General features: G+C 40.5%; 2 protein-coding genes and 1 long non-coding RNA gene across 3 annotated transcripts; 2 read left to right on the top strand and 1 right to left on the bottom strand.

The window, feature by feature from the left end:
• Nucleotides 1-154: 154 nt before the first annotated feature.
• LOC113472136 (protein starmaker-like) lies at nucleotides 155-3,216 on the top strand. The gene is made up of 4 exons (XM_026831753.1): nucleotides 155-325; nucleotides 940-1,053; nucleotides 1,538-2,773; nucleotides 3,206-3,216. The coding sequence occupies exons 1-4, from the start codon at nucleotides 199-201 to the stop codon at nucleotides 3,214-3,216; spliced, it is 1,488 nt and encodes a 495-aa protein (XP_026687554.1). The 5' UTR covers nucleotides 155-198.
• Nucleotides 3,217-4,205: 989 nt separating this feature from the next.
• Nucleotides 4,206-8,555, top strand: LOC103520762. The gene is made up of 6 exons (XM_026831752.1): nucleotides 4,206-4,321; nucleotides 4,543-4,632; nucleotides 6,071-6,281; nucleotides 6,377-6,545; nucleotides 7,019-7,211; nucleotides 8,453-8,555. Exons 1-6 carry the CDS (start codon nucleotides 4,206-4,208, stop codon nucleotides 8,553-8,555), a joined length of 882 nt encoding a protein of 293 aa, XP_026687553.1.
• A 34-nt stretch (nucleotides 8,556-8,589) lies between these two features.
• On the bottom strand, nucleotides 8,590-9,164 carry LOC113472135. Its single transcript, XR_003394577.1, has 2 exons — nucleotides 9,135-9,164; nucleotides 8,590-8,684 (listed from the first exon to the last, which is right to left on the bottom strand). It is a non-coding gene; the product is annotated as an uncharacterized LOC113472135 (long non-coding RNA).
• Nucleotides 9,165-14,382: the final 5,218 nt, after the last annotated feature.

Genomic DNA, 14,382 nt, shown 5'->3' with positions numbered 1-14,382 from the left:
ATTGGAGGTGGTCTTTGGATCTAGAGGTTGCGGGATTCAAGTCTTATAGAATTGCAGAAGCTTAATAATCAATCCAAGATTTGGGCAAGCATTATTGTTTGAGACAAGTAAAATCCTTTTGTTTTACTTTCCTGACAATCCTTCCTTTTTGTTAATAAGGCCTCTTTCTATATAAAGTTTCAGTCTACAGCATCAAAAATGAGTTGGTTTGATACATCCAATATTGTTTCCTTGGCCAAGTCAACATTGAAAGAAGCTCAGAAAACCATTGACAAAGCCCTGGATATAACGGAGGAGGAAGACTCTGAAGAACAAACCAAAAAAGGTGTTTTTTTTATTTTATTATTTAATTTTTTTTTTAATACATAACCATTTATTTATTGACAAATACATAGTACAATAATTCAACATCATTAAATAAAATACATGTTATGGTTTACTCTTTGTCCATGGAGCATTTAAAAAAAATTAAAGCTCTGTATCGGACAAAGAGGAGTCTAAGTGTAAAGAAATAATAATAGTATAAATAGTACAATTGAATCTTAAAAAAAGGTAAAGAAGAAGAATAGAAGTTTGATCAAACAATCCTAAACAGACCATACAATATACAGTTAAACTTCCCAAAATTAAAAAGAGAAGCCATACTTTTTTATCATCACACCTTTTTTTTCATTCCACCAAGGAGATATGCATGTTTAGGACCCCTGAATCTGCCCCTGTGGTGCCCCTAAATGTGGGACCCCCTGTTCCACGGGGCTGACTGCAGGGTGTGATATACCCCTTTTTTCATTACCCCCTTTGTCCCATCGCTAACAGTTTTTCATATCCTTATTTTTAATTTTTCCTTTTTTCCCTCATTATTTTTTCCTCTAAAAAAAAATCCCTTATTTTTTCTTTTCCTCCTTATTAATTTATTCCCTCCTTATTTTTGATTTCCAGATGATGGTGCCAGTAAAGTGGCGAGTGAACCATCCACACCATTTGCATCAAGTTCTCTGTGGGGCTCATTCACGGGATCTTTCTTTGAAGCCACGACTCCTGATTCAAGCACAGGTATGAACCAAACAGTGGCTGAGTGGCCTAAAGAATGGAAGCTAAACTTAATAAAGAAAGCCATTAATAAATGGAAAAAGCTGTTAAAAAGAAGATTTGTTATTATTATTTCCCCCCCCCTCCCCCTAGAGAGTTGTAAAAGGAGAGGTCTTGTTGTCCTTAAATCTAAAAGAGAATTAGAACTGGATCGGAGAAAGCTATCTTTCAAGGGATATCAAGCTATAGCTGTATATCAAGAACAAACTTATCTGTTTGGGGTAAAGTTTGCCCCAGGTGGGAATCAAACCCATAACCAACTGCTATCAAGGCAGGTGTGCTGCCATACATGCTAACTAGCCTGGCTCTACCCCATATGGTTCATTGCCACCGTAGGCCAGCCACTCTATCAGGTAGACCTGACAGCTGAACCTGCTTAGGTCTACCTGATAGTGGCTAGCCTTACAGCCATGGTTGATTAATTGCCACATTTTTCTCTCTTCTCCAGGTCATGTCCACTCGGAAGACACCACCTCCACCTCCATCAGCAAACAGCCCAACGCCACACCCTCCCTACACGAGTCATTCAGTCTGATCAAACAGCGATCTCACCCTTCCAGCAACACGGGTAAACAGAAAGTCCTCAGCCGAAGCTTTGATCAGCCTCCAAGTAAAAGTATTGACCTGAAATCAAAAGAAAAATCCAGTAGGAAAACTGGTGGAAAATCCGCAGAAAGAACTAGTGAAAAATCAATTGAAAGTGTCGAAAAAACTGATGAAAAAAGTGTCAAATCTGATGAAGAAACTAGTGAAAAAGGCTCGGATAAATCCAGTGAAAAAGATGGGACATCGAGTAGCAAAAAGACAGCCCTGGAAGAGTTAGAAAAAACGGAAGAGGATGTGGAAGGCGGAGTTCGCGATGAGCACAAAAGCAAACGAAAACATTCCACTGACGGTGATAAGACCAAAGAGGATGAAGAGAAAGGAGGGAAAGAATGCGGAAAAGGAAAAGACAATAGTGAAAGCAAATCTAAGGAACCCCAAGACTGTGAACAAAAAGGAAAAGACAAAAGAAAGAAAGATGAAAGTGGAGACAAAATCGAAACAGACAAGAGTGAATCTAATGATCAGTTAGAAAAGATCCATAATGAAGACCTAGAGAAGAAAACGAAAGAAGTTGATGAAGTTGAATCGAATGTTAGTGAAGTCAGTAGTAAAAGTAACGATATGAAGACTGACCCAAATCCCTCAGTAGCAGATCCGAATAGTGCAATAGATGCTGAAAGCAATGTAATAGATTCAGTGAGAAATGTAAAAGACTCTCTGAGTCGAAATATAGGTGACGAAACGGATGCCAAATTGCCAGGAAAGGCCAAAATAGACCCAACCCAATCGAATCTACAATCAAAAGATACTGAAACAAGAAAAGATGCCTCCATTAGCCAAATACAAGAATCAGGGAGAAAAAGTGACGTTCAATCAACACAAGATGAAACACCTGTGAAAGAATCTAAAGGGTCATCACAAAGTGAAACTGTCTGTGATAAAACACGGGATTTGATAGCCAATACTTTACCCTCTCATGGAACTGGTAAAACAGATGACAAACCATATGATACAAAGGAAATCTCCACCACGGAAGAAGGGAAACATACTGATACATTACTAGATAAAACTACCGAGGGGTTCTGTATTGCTGAATCAGATGGACTTGAAAGCAGTAGCTCCGTTGAAGTAGCTAAAGGTTTTAGGATAGGGTTAGGTAGTGCACGAAAAGAAATTTGAAGATCTGTAATTTGTTCAAACAGTCACACAAAGAAGAACAGGTAAGGACAATTATTTATTTCCAAAGAGGAAAGGGTTTTAGGATAGGGGGGTTAGGATACTCCGGCCCGTCGGTAGGACACTCCCTGCCCTCGGTAGGACACTTTAAGATAGGGTTAGGTAGCGCGCAGAGAGAAATTTGAAAATCTGTAAGAATAACAAATAAGATTTTTTCTTTCCAAAGAGGAAGAGTAATTTTTAGATAAGGAAGGTTAGGTTTAGGTAGAGTGCTAAAAAGGAAATAAATAACATGTTTCATTGGGTTTCTGTTGTTATAGATAGGGTTAGGTAGCGCGCAGAGAGAAATTTGAAAATCTGTAAGAATAACAAATAAGATTTTTTCTTTCCAAAGAGGAAGAGTAATGTTTTAGATAAGGAAGGTTAGGTTTAGGTAGAGTGCTAAAAAGGAAATAAATAACATGTTTCATTGGGTTTCTTTTGTTATTTATTCTCCCGGCTCCCGGCCCCACATCCCGGAACTAATGGGGGACTCTGCTCCCCCTGACGTGCGTGGTCACGAGCGAGTCCCTAGCGAGTCGTGGAGTGAGGATACCGAGGCTGATAAGCTACACAAGGTATTGTAACACAAGCATATGTTTTAGTAGAATAGAATGGAACCAAATTTCATCAAAATCGGACCAGGCAATCGCGAGTTATAGCGGAACAATCAATCAATCAATCGATCGAACAACCAACCAACCAACCAACCAACCAATCAATCAATCAGTCAAACAAACAAACATTCATCCAAACCAAATGCAAAACGGTCGAGTTAAAACGTAAACCTTCACTTTGTTCGGTTAATAGTAAAAGATCTCCTTTTTTTACAGAAAATGACGGAAATGAGCGAAGTACTAGAGGCGAGAGAAATGAAACTGTTACATCTGAGTAAGGAACATGCAGAACTGAACATTACCAACAATAATCTTAAAATGTAAGTAAATCTGAGAGAATCTTCTTTTTCTTCGCCTTTCCCGTGTTCAGACGGGGATCGGCGTTTTTTGTCAGTCTATCAATCAGCTCTAGGGTGATTGCTCTGGACTTAATATAAATTATATGTATTATTACCATTTTTATTTCATTTTATTTTTTAATATGTATAAGCAAGGTTCTTTTTATAAATGTAATTTTCATTTTTCTTCTTCTTATTCCTCGCCTTTTCCCGTGTTCAGACGGGGTCGGCGTTTTTCATCAGCCTCTCAATCAGCCCTAGGGTGATTGCTTTGGGCTGACATTTGGTTTTGGCTACCAATTTTTACGAGTGGATACCCTTCGCACTCAACCTTTGCTATTTCTTCAGCAAGTGAAATTCTTTTAGGTACTATTAAATCTAAATAAATACGTGGAAAATAATGGATTGTGTATTGGTTATTTTCAGATGTGACCTGGTGAAAATAGGATCTGGCCATACGTCAGGAGACGAACAGGATACCAATACCACTTCCTCCAGCATTGAAATCATATCCAGGTATGTCATAGGTTTATTATCAATCAATCAATCAATCATCAATCAACCAATCAATCAGTGAAATCAAATCAAATCGCGAATTTATTTGTCTTACAATTTTACTAGTGGATACCCTTCGCACTCAACCTTTGCTATTTCTTCAGCAAGTGAAATTCTTTTAGGTACTATTAAATCTAAATAAATACATGGAAAATAATGGATTGTGTATTGGTTATTTTCAGATGTGACCTGGTGAAAATAGGATCTGGCCATACGTCAGGAGACGAACAGGATACCAATACCACTTCCTCCAGCATTGAAATCATATCCAGGTATGTCATAGGTTTATTATAAATCAATTAATCAATCAGTGAAATCAAATCAAATCGCGAATTTATTTGTCTTCAAACAGAGCCCTTTCACAACTTTTGTGGATATCACAGCATTACTACACACACAGCCTGCCTCGGTGGTGTAGTGGTCAAGACGCTCCATTTTCTTTTATCTTCTCCTACTTGGCCCCCCTTAATTCTCAACACTTCCTCTTATTTGTGTATATACCCTTGCATACCCACCTTCTTTTGTGTATTTACCCTTGCAATATTGTAATCTATAATTATTGATGCAAATAAACAAATTACAATTACAATTTGCAGACGGGAAGAGAAGCTTCGTCAGGAGAATCTCGCATTGCTCCGTCGTCTGGACGAACAGGATACCAATACCACTTCCTCCAGCATTGAAATCATATCCAGGTATGTCATAGGTTTATTATCAATCAATCAATCAATCAATCAATCAATCAATCAATCAATCAATCAGTGAAATCAAATCAAATCAAATCGAGAATTTATTTGTCTTCAAACAGAGCCCTTTCACAACTTTTGTGGATATCACAGCATTACTACACACACACACACAGCCTGCCTCGGTGGTGTAGTGGTCAAGACGCTCGCCTGGTAAACAGGAGGGCGTGGGTTGACCTCCCATCCGAGGCATGGAATTAGTCGTCAATATAATTTAAGAATTTGACCACAATAATAGTAGTAGCCCACTGTTGAAGTAAAGAGACTTTTCAGTCCTATGCGGAGAGTATAAATCAGTACTAATATTATATTTATCTTAACAGAGCCCTTTCACAACTTTTGTGGATATCACAGCATTACTACACACACAGCCTGCCTCGGTGGTGTAGTGGTCAAGAAACAGCAGGGCGTGGGTTGACCTGGTAAACAGGAGGGCGTGGGTTGACCTCCCATCCGAGGCATGGAATTTTATCGTCAATATAATTTAAGAATTTGACCACAATAACAGTAGGCTAATAACAGTAGTAGCCTACTGTTGAAGTAAAGAGACTTACCTGGTAAACAGGAGGGCGTGGGTTGACCTCCCATCCGAGGCATGGAATTTTATCGTCAATATAATTTAAGAATTTGACCACAATAATAGTAGTAGCCTACTTCAGTCCTATGCGGAGAGTATAAATCAGTACTATTATTATGGGAGGTGTCGCGACTATTTGTCGGTTTTAAGTACAAGTACGGGCTATTGCCAGGTATCTTGTTCTATTATTGTTCCTTTATAACTCGGAGGATTATTGAACATATGTCGGTTTTAAGTACAAGTACGGGCTATTGCCAGGTATCTTGTTCTATTATTGTTCCTTTATAACTCGGAGGATTATTGAACATATATCAAGGATAACTGACTTTTGTAGAGGTTTGTGTAATCTCCTGTATAGGTTATTATTCTTCCTCTTTTTGTTCTCAGTCCAAATGGTGACGGCTCCTCCAGCACAACCGCCTCTCGTCAGTCCCCGGCTAAGCTGCTCACCTCTTCCCGGCCACGTCGCGCAGCTCCCGGCTCCCGGCCCCACATCCCGGAACTAATGGGGGACTCTGCTCCCCCTGACGTGCGTGGTCACGAGCGAGTCCCTAGCGAGTCATGGAGTGAGGATACCGAGGCTGATAAGCTACACAAGGTATTGTAACACAAGCATATGTTTTAGTAGACTAGAATGGAACCAAATTTCATCAAAATCGCGAGTTATAGCGGAAAAATCAATCAATCAATCAGTCAAACAAACAAACTCTCGAGGAAGCACAACATAGGAACGAAGAGCTGTCAGAGTCGATGATCAGCGCAACCAAACCGCTCGCTCAACAAATTGAAAGTCTGAGTTCGAGTCATGCCCTGGCCAGTGAGGCTTGGGAGGAGCAGGAGAGACGGCTGAACCAAACCATAAGTACGTAGTGAATAGAGTGGATTTTTAAGGCTGTTTATATCTTTATAGAGGACATGACTCTGAATGTTAGTAGCCCAAATTAGTTTCATTTATCAAATCAAACCATGAATATATTTTGTGGTAAAGCAGAGATCTTTTTCACAACATTTGTGGGTACCACAGCATTAAGTGCCTCCTTTACGATTTTCATCTAGTCATATCATTAATTTACACTGGTAATGCCGCAACTGGTTGCTACTCGATTAAAGTAGCTACTCAATTGTCCTCATAAGGCTGAGTGCACCCCGAACTCCAAGCACAGAGCCGAAAAAACTTGGACACTGCCGGTAATTGAACCCGGGACCTCCGGCGTGCAAACCTAGTGTGATACCCACTCGGCCACGTAGGCTACTCAAAAATTATCTTAGCAATTAACATTATAAACTTGTTATTGGCCTATATTTCTTTATTCATTTCTTCTTTACCACTTCTAGATGAGCTGCAGTCACGTCTGTCCAGTGTGAAAGACATCGAGCGACATTCCAAAGAACAAACCATATCCATGTCGAGTAAAATATCCGCGCTAGAATCCAAACTAGAGAGTGAGCATAGAGATGTTATTCGACTCCGGGAACAATTGCAAACCCTGAATGAAGATATTGAGAAACTAAATAGCGAGAAAGAAAGGTAAAACAACACATTTTATCTATCGAATCAACCTTTTAAAACAAAAGTGCGTGTGCACAACGGCAACCATAGACCGTTGAAACTTAGCCTCGTGAGGACAAGTGAGTGACTATTTAAATGAGCAGTCATAGAGATGTTATTCGACTCCGGGAACAACTGCAAACCCTGAATGAAGATATTGAGAAACTAAATAGCGAGAAAGAAAGGTAAAACAACACATTTTATCTATCTAATCAACCTTTTAAAACAAAAGTGCGTGTTCACAACGGCAACCATAGACCGTTGAAACTTAGCCCCGTGGGGACAAGTGAGTGACTATTTAAAGGAGCAGTGTCCAAGAACCATTGGAGGCATTAAAGAAACGATTATAGCATTTCATTTATCGAATCAACCTTTTAAAACAAAAGTGCGTGTGCACAACGGCAACCATAGACCGTTGAAACTTAGCCTCGTCAGGACAAGTGAGTGACTATTTAAATGAGTAGCGTCCAAGAACCATGGGAGGCATTAAAGAAACGATTATAGCATTTCATTTATCGAATCAACCTTTTAAAACAAAAGTGCGTGTGCACAACGGCAACCATAGACCGTTGAAACTTAGCCTCGTGAGCACATGTGAGTGACTACTTTAAATGAGCAGCGTCCAAGAACCATTGGAGGCATTAAAGAAACGATTATAGCATTTCATTTATCGAATCAACCTTTTAAAACAAAAGTGCGTGTGCACAACGGCAACCATAGACCGTTGAAACTAACTTAGCCTCGTGAGCACATGTGAGTGACTACTTTAAATGAGCAGCGTCTAAGAATCATTGGCGGTGTTAAAGGAACGATAGAATTAGCAATCACAGAGAGCTTCGAAGCTCTTATCACAGAAAGCTTCGATAATCCAGAGTTACAGAAATACTGGCCTGTGTAAATCAACTATGTTAACATTCGGTTCTTTCTTCTTAGAAGTCACTTTTTTTGTTCAATTATTATTTGAGTAGTCCCGTTCCAAAAGTGAACATAGAAAAGTGTATTTTTTTAGGCTCATATCTTTTGAATCAAGCAGCCGATTTTAATGGTTTGGTCTTGAAAAAAAAGCAGAAATCTATGGAAATCTGTTGTTTATATGGTATTTCTGGCGAAGTTGACATTAATTAGTTATATCAAGGTCAAAATTCCAGTTTTGGCACCGTAAAAAAAAACCCGTCCCCTTTTGGAACTGGGCTTCTCATTTCTTCTCTTTTGATTCTCAGCATACTCCGAGTGAAGGAGGCTCAGATCACGTCGCTGACACACGAAGCGGCCGAGTGTCGTCGCTGTTGTATCGGCCTGGAGCAGCAACTCAGTCATCCTTGAACTCCTCACATTGCAGAGCTGCATAGCCTAGCCGACTCCATAGATCAATCTGAATACTATTGATAGTGAGGGAGCGTTGGAGATACGGAATAGCCTGTGTATACTCCTGACGCTTGTAATAGTACATGCCTAGAACATGGAAAAATCATAATGAGGAAAAATGCGACTCGCATTCGAGGGTCCTTTTCACCGCCTGTTTGTTCAGTTGATGGCGAGCACACACACTATCAGGGAGCCCAAGTCTTATAGCCTATAATTTTTGGGTCAAAGCTCAAAGTATTTGCACTATCAGGTAGACCTGACAGGTTCGGGTGAAAAGGTCTTATAGCCTATAATTTTTGGGTCAAAGATCAAAGTATTTGCACTATCAGGTAGACCTGACAGGCACGGCTGAAAAGGTCCGAATGTCAGGTCTACCTGATACCTGATGAGCACACACAGTATCAGGTAGAACTGACTCTATGAAGTAGACCTGACACTTGATCAGGCTGGCCCAAGTCTTATAGCCTATGATTTTTGGGTCAAAGCTCAAAGTATTTGCGCAAGTCTAGCGCAGAGTGCAGGTTGAGAGAAGCTTACCTAGACATTTCATAGCGCGCGCACTCTGTTGATAGTGAGGGAGCGTTGGAGATACGGAATAGCCTGTGTATACTCCTGACGCTTGTAATAGTACATGCCTAGAACATGGAAAAAACATAATGAGTAAAAATGCGACTCGCATTCGAGGGACCTTTTCACCGCTCGTTTGTTCTGTTGATGGCGAGCACACACACTATCACTACTATCAAGTAGACCTGACAGGTACGGCTGAAAAGGTCCGAATGTCAGGTCTACCTGATACCTGATGAGCACACACAGCATCAGGTAGAACTGACTCTATAAAGTAGACCTGACACTTGATCAGGCTGGCCTAAGTCTTATATAGCCTATAATTTTTGGGTCAAAGCTCAAAGTATTTGCGCAAATCTAGCGCAGAGTGCAGGTTGAGAGAAGCTTACCTAGACATTTCATAGCGCGCGCACTGCATCCTTGAACTCCTCACATTGCAGAGCTGCATAGCCTAGCCGACTCCATAGATCAATCTGAATACTGTTGATAGTGAGGGAGCGTTGAAGATACGGAATAGCCTGTGTATAATCCTGACGCTTGTAATAGTACATGCCTAGAACATGGAAAAATCATAATGAGTAAAAATGCGACTGGCATTCGAGGGTCCTTTTCACCGCTCGTTTGTTCTGTTGATGGCGAGCACACACACTATCAGGTAGACCTGACTGGTTCGGCTGAAAAGGTCCGAATGTCAGGTCTACCTGATACCTGATGAGCACACACAGCATCAGGTAGAACTGACTCTATGAAGTAGACCTGACACTTGATCAGGCTGGCCTAAGTCTTATAGCCTATGATTTTTGGGTCAAAGCTCAAAGTATTTGCGCAAATCTAGCGCAGAGTGCAGGTTGAGAGAAGCTTACCTAGACATTTCATAGCGCGCGCACTCCGTTCACCACTCAGTGTCCAAGCCTTATGATAATGCTCTACCTCATCTGTAGCATCGCCCAGCAGACAGTAAAGTTTCGGCGTCTCTCCGAGGGCCAGTTGGTCCCGTATGACCGCCACTGATAGATGGCGCAGCTGCAGCAGATTGTAGCACAGGATCATCTCCTCCCAGTGGCGGAGGGTTTCGTAGATGCCGAGGGCGGACTTGATGTCGCCCAGAGACACGAGGATGCCCGCCAGAGTCGCTTCCATTGTGTTGGCTAAAGGAAAAAGAAGAGAGAAACAATTAATAAAATGTATTGACGGACAGCCCAAAGTTTGGGTTGCCAAAACAACACAGCATAACTTCTCAGACAATATTGTTACAGAAGTATGCATTAAAATATTACGCCTCTTTTTTTTGACACTCCTTTGTTATCTAAGCTACACACACAAATATACCAAGTTTCAAGTTCATCGGAACTCAAAACTCTCAAAATTTAGTTGTAAAATCTGACCCATACAAACAAGGGCCTCTGTCCTAACTCCCTCGAAGGTTCAATCAAATCTAAAATCTACATAAGTAACTTCCTTTTCGTTTAAAACATGTTATGGTGAGACAAACTTACACAAACTGGTTTTTTAGATGCTATGCTCTGCCTAGTCAAAGCGTGCCATTACTTCAAGGCAGTGCATTAGTTTGAATTTGAACGGAATGCAAAATCTTTTCTTTAAAACTCGAAACTCACTTGGTTCGTTTAAAAAGCACTTACCACTAGGTATAGATATCAGGAAGAAATGCTCCAATCTCTCCCTACACGCTGGTTGTTCCTTGCTCAAACTAGTCCTCAGTTCTTCCAGCTGTAGCATACTCCTCTCTACTGTACGTCTATGGTCCGCCTCCAACTTGCTTCGTAGATAAAGAACTCCGTACCTAAACAAGAGGAAAAATCCTTCATAGTTTTTTGAAGTGGGGGAAGGAAAGGAAGGGGGAGAGAGAGAACTTACAAACTTACATGGCAGGTGCGCGCTTGCCTTGTAAGCACTAGGTCGCGGGTTCGATTTCCGCCCGGGGCTGAATTTATCCTAAACAGATAAGGTTCGTTCTAGGAACAGCTGGCTTTCTAACATCCTGTCCTTCTTCCGATTTCGGGTCGATAAGACCTCAGCACTTACAGTTCCCTCTATCAAACCTCTGAAAAAAAAGCTACCTTTAACTTTACATACCTGACTCCCCACAACAGACCCTCCTGTCCCAACAACACATCCATGTAAGGACGCAACTCCTCTGTCTTCAAATTATCCTTCGGTTGGGTCCGATAAGCATACAATAGATTCGTATATACCACAATCTGCTGGGCGGGGCTTAGCGATGGAATACTCGTTTCGTCTTCGTATGTGATCGTTTCCAGTCGGGTGTCATCGTCGAGTTGAATGTTGTGAGGGAAATTGTGGCTCGTTTTGTCACTATCTGGTTTGTCACTACTTGGGAAATTGTGGCTTGGTTTATCACTATGTACACTTTTTGTTATAATGTTATGAGAACTAGATGTATTTTGGTCAGAGATCTGTGTAGGGTCTTTAGAGCTAGAATCTTCGCTTGGTAATGTTAGTGGTGGTTCACTAGAGGTTTTGTTGTCAAATTTCACTTCAAGAAGAAGCTGGGCCAAATTTTTGGTCTGCCATTTGGTTCGTTTGCCAAGAGCACCTGGAAAGGAATTTAAAATTTATTGGTATTTTCATTTCTTTGCTATGAATATCTTTAAAATTGGTTTTAACAAGTCGGATTGTTTTGGGATTGAGAATACTTAAAGATCATACCTAATACCAGGTCAATAAAAATGCATGGTGAAAACTTGATTACATAATGACATATAGTACACGTGTACACACACGCTTGTGTAAAAGAGGCATTATAATCTATTTACCTACTACCTACCTAAAGATTTGATATGTTGTATAAATAAACGTTTAAAAGGCACTTACCACTAGGTATAGATATCAGGAAGAAATGCTCCAATCTCTCCCTACACGCTGGTTGTTCCTTGCTCAAACTAGTCCTCAGTTCTTCCAGCTGTAGCATACTCCTCTCTACTGTACGTCTATGGTCCGCCTCCAACTTGCTTCGTAGATAAAGAACTCCGTACCTAAACAAGAGGAAAAATTCTTCATAGTTTTTGAAGTGGGGGAAGGAAAGGGGGGGAGAGAGAGAGAAAGAGAGAACTTACAAACTTACATGGCAGGCGCGCGCTTGCCTCTTTATAGTTTTGTGAAGTGGGGGGGGGAGAGAGAGAGGAGAGGGAGGGAGAGAGAGAAAGAGAGGGAGAGAGAGGCTCGCGCCTGCCTTGTAAGCACTAGGTGGCGGGTTCGATTTCCGTCCGGGGCAGACTTTATCCTAAACAGATAAGGTTCGTTCTCGGTACAGCTGGCTTTCCCCTATCCTGTCCTTCTTCTCTTCGATTTCGGTACGATCAAACATCCTGGTTAGGGTACAATAGTACTAGATACTGGACTCAGCACATGGGAATTTCGTCAGAAAAGACCCCCAATTCAATGTAATGTAATCAAACTTCTTAATAATCCGGGGCTGAATTTATCCTAAACAGATAAGGTTCGTTCTAGGAACAGCTGGCTTTCTAACATCCTGTCCTTCTTCCGATTTCGGGTCGGTAAGACCTCCGCACTTACAGTTCCCTCTATCAAACCTCTGAAAAAAAGCTACCTTTAACTTTACATACCTGACTCCCCACAACAGACCCTCCTGTCCCAACAACACATCCATGTAAGGACGCAACTCCTCTGTCTTCAAATTATCCTTCGGTTGGGTCCGATAGGCATACAATAGATTCGTATAGACCACAATCTGCTGGGCGGGGCTTAGCGATGGAATACTCGTTTCGTCTTCGTATGTGATCGTTTCCAGTCGGGTGTCATCGTCGAGTTGAATGTTGTGAGGGAAATTGTGGCTCGTTTTGTCACTATCTGGTTTGTCACTACTTGGGAAATTGTGGCTTGGTTTATCACTATGTACACTTTTTGTTATAATGTTATGAGAACTAGATGTATTTTGGTCAGAGATCTGTGTAGGGTCTTTAGAGCTAGGGTGTCATCGTCGAGTTGAATGTTGTGAGGGAAATTGTGGCTTGGTTTTTCACCACTTGGGGATATATGGCCTGGTTTATCATCACTAGGTACGCTTTGTGAAGGGTTATCAGAACTAGATATATTTTGTTCAGAGATCTGTGTAGGGTCTTTAGAGCTTGAATCTTCGCTTGGTAATGTTAGTGGTGGTTCACTAGAGGTTTTGTTGTCAAATTTCACTTCAAGAAGAAGCTGGGCCAAATTTTTGGTCTGCCATTTGGTTCGTTTGCCAAGAGCACCTGGAAAGGAATTTAAAATTTATTGGTATTTTCATTTCTTTGCTATGAATATCTTTAAAATTGGTTTTAACAAGTCAGATTGTTTTGGGATTGAGAATACTTAAAGATCATACCTAATACCAGGTTAATAAAAATGCATGGTGAAAACTTGATTACATAATGAGATACAGTACACGTACACACACACTTGTGTAAAAGAGGCATTATAATCTATTTATCTACTATCTACCTAAAGATTTGATATGTTGTATAAATAAGGTTTACCTTTCAAACTCATACTGATATCTGACAATCCATTAATCTCCTTTATCACCTGTTGACTTTTGCTAACCACTCCGTAACTCAAATAAATATGAAACATTTCCACTTGGAGCTGAAGTTTCAACTCAGGGTTATTTGACAGGAGTGAGGATTTGTCTTGAATCAAGTCGGTAGCAAGGGATTCTATTTGTTGGTAAATGTGGCTTGAGTTTTCATCGAGTAGTGTTTGGTGAATGGCAAGTGTGCGGAGTAACCACCAGGTGTGTGTTGAAAGTTTGGTATCTGTGAGGGAAAATATACAGAAACAATCAATAAAAATTTATTGATGAGCTACCCAAAGTTTGTTTAGCTTGCTAAAATGACACAGCATACTTCTCAGACAGAATTGAGAAAATGTGGGAAAATGGAACATGAGAATACAATAATAAAAAAAAAACCTGTGAAGTCTTGAATATAATTCGAAAAAAATATATCCATGTTATATGTACCTAATACCAAAATCTCCTAGCGTTTTCTATTATCAAAATACTCTAATTTATGTAATGCTCTTGCTTGTAGATTGAGTGGGTTCGATTCCTGTAGTTGACAAAAAAAGAAAATGGGAGTGCGATAATTTCTTTTGGACACGTACGGTAATTCGAATATTTTTGTACGGTAATTTCCTGTACGATTTTTCATTTCAGCAATCTGGCAACGCTGCACTGTTGAAG

This window comes from Diaphorina citri, unplaced genomic scaffold, assembly GCF_000475195.1.
Source record: "Diaphorina citri unplaced genomic scaffold, Diaci psyllid genome assembly version 1.1 scaffold4041, whole genome shotgun sequence".
Lineage (NCBI taxonomy): Eukaryota > Metazoa > Arthropoda > Insecta > Hemiptera > Psyllidae > Diaphorina > Diaphorina citri.
This window is presented reverse-complemented; position numbering and strand designations above follow the sequence as displayed.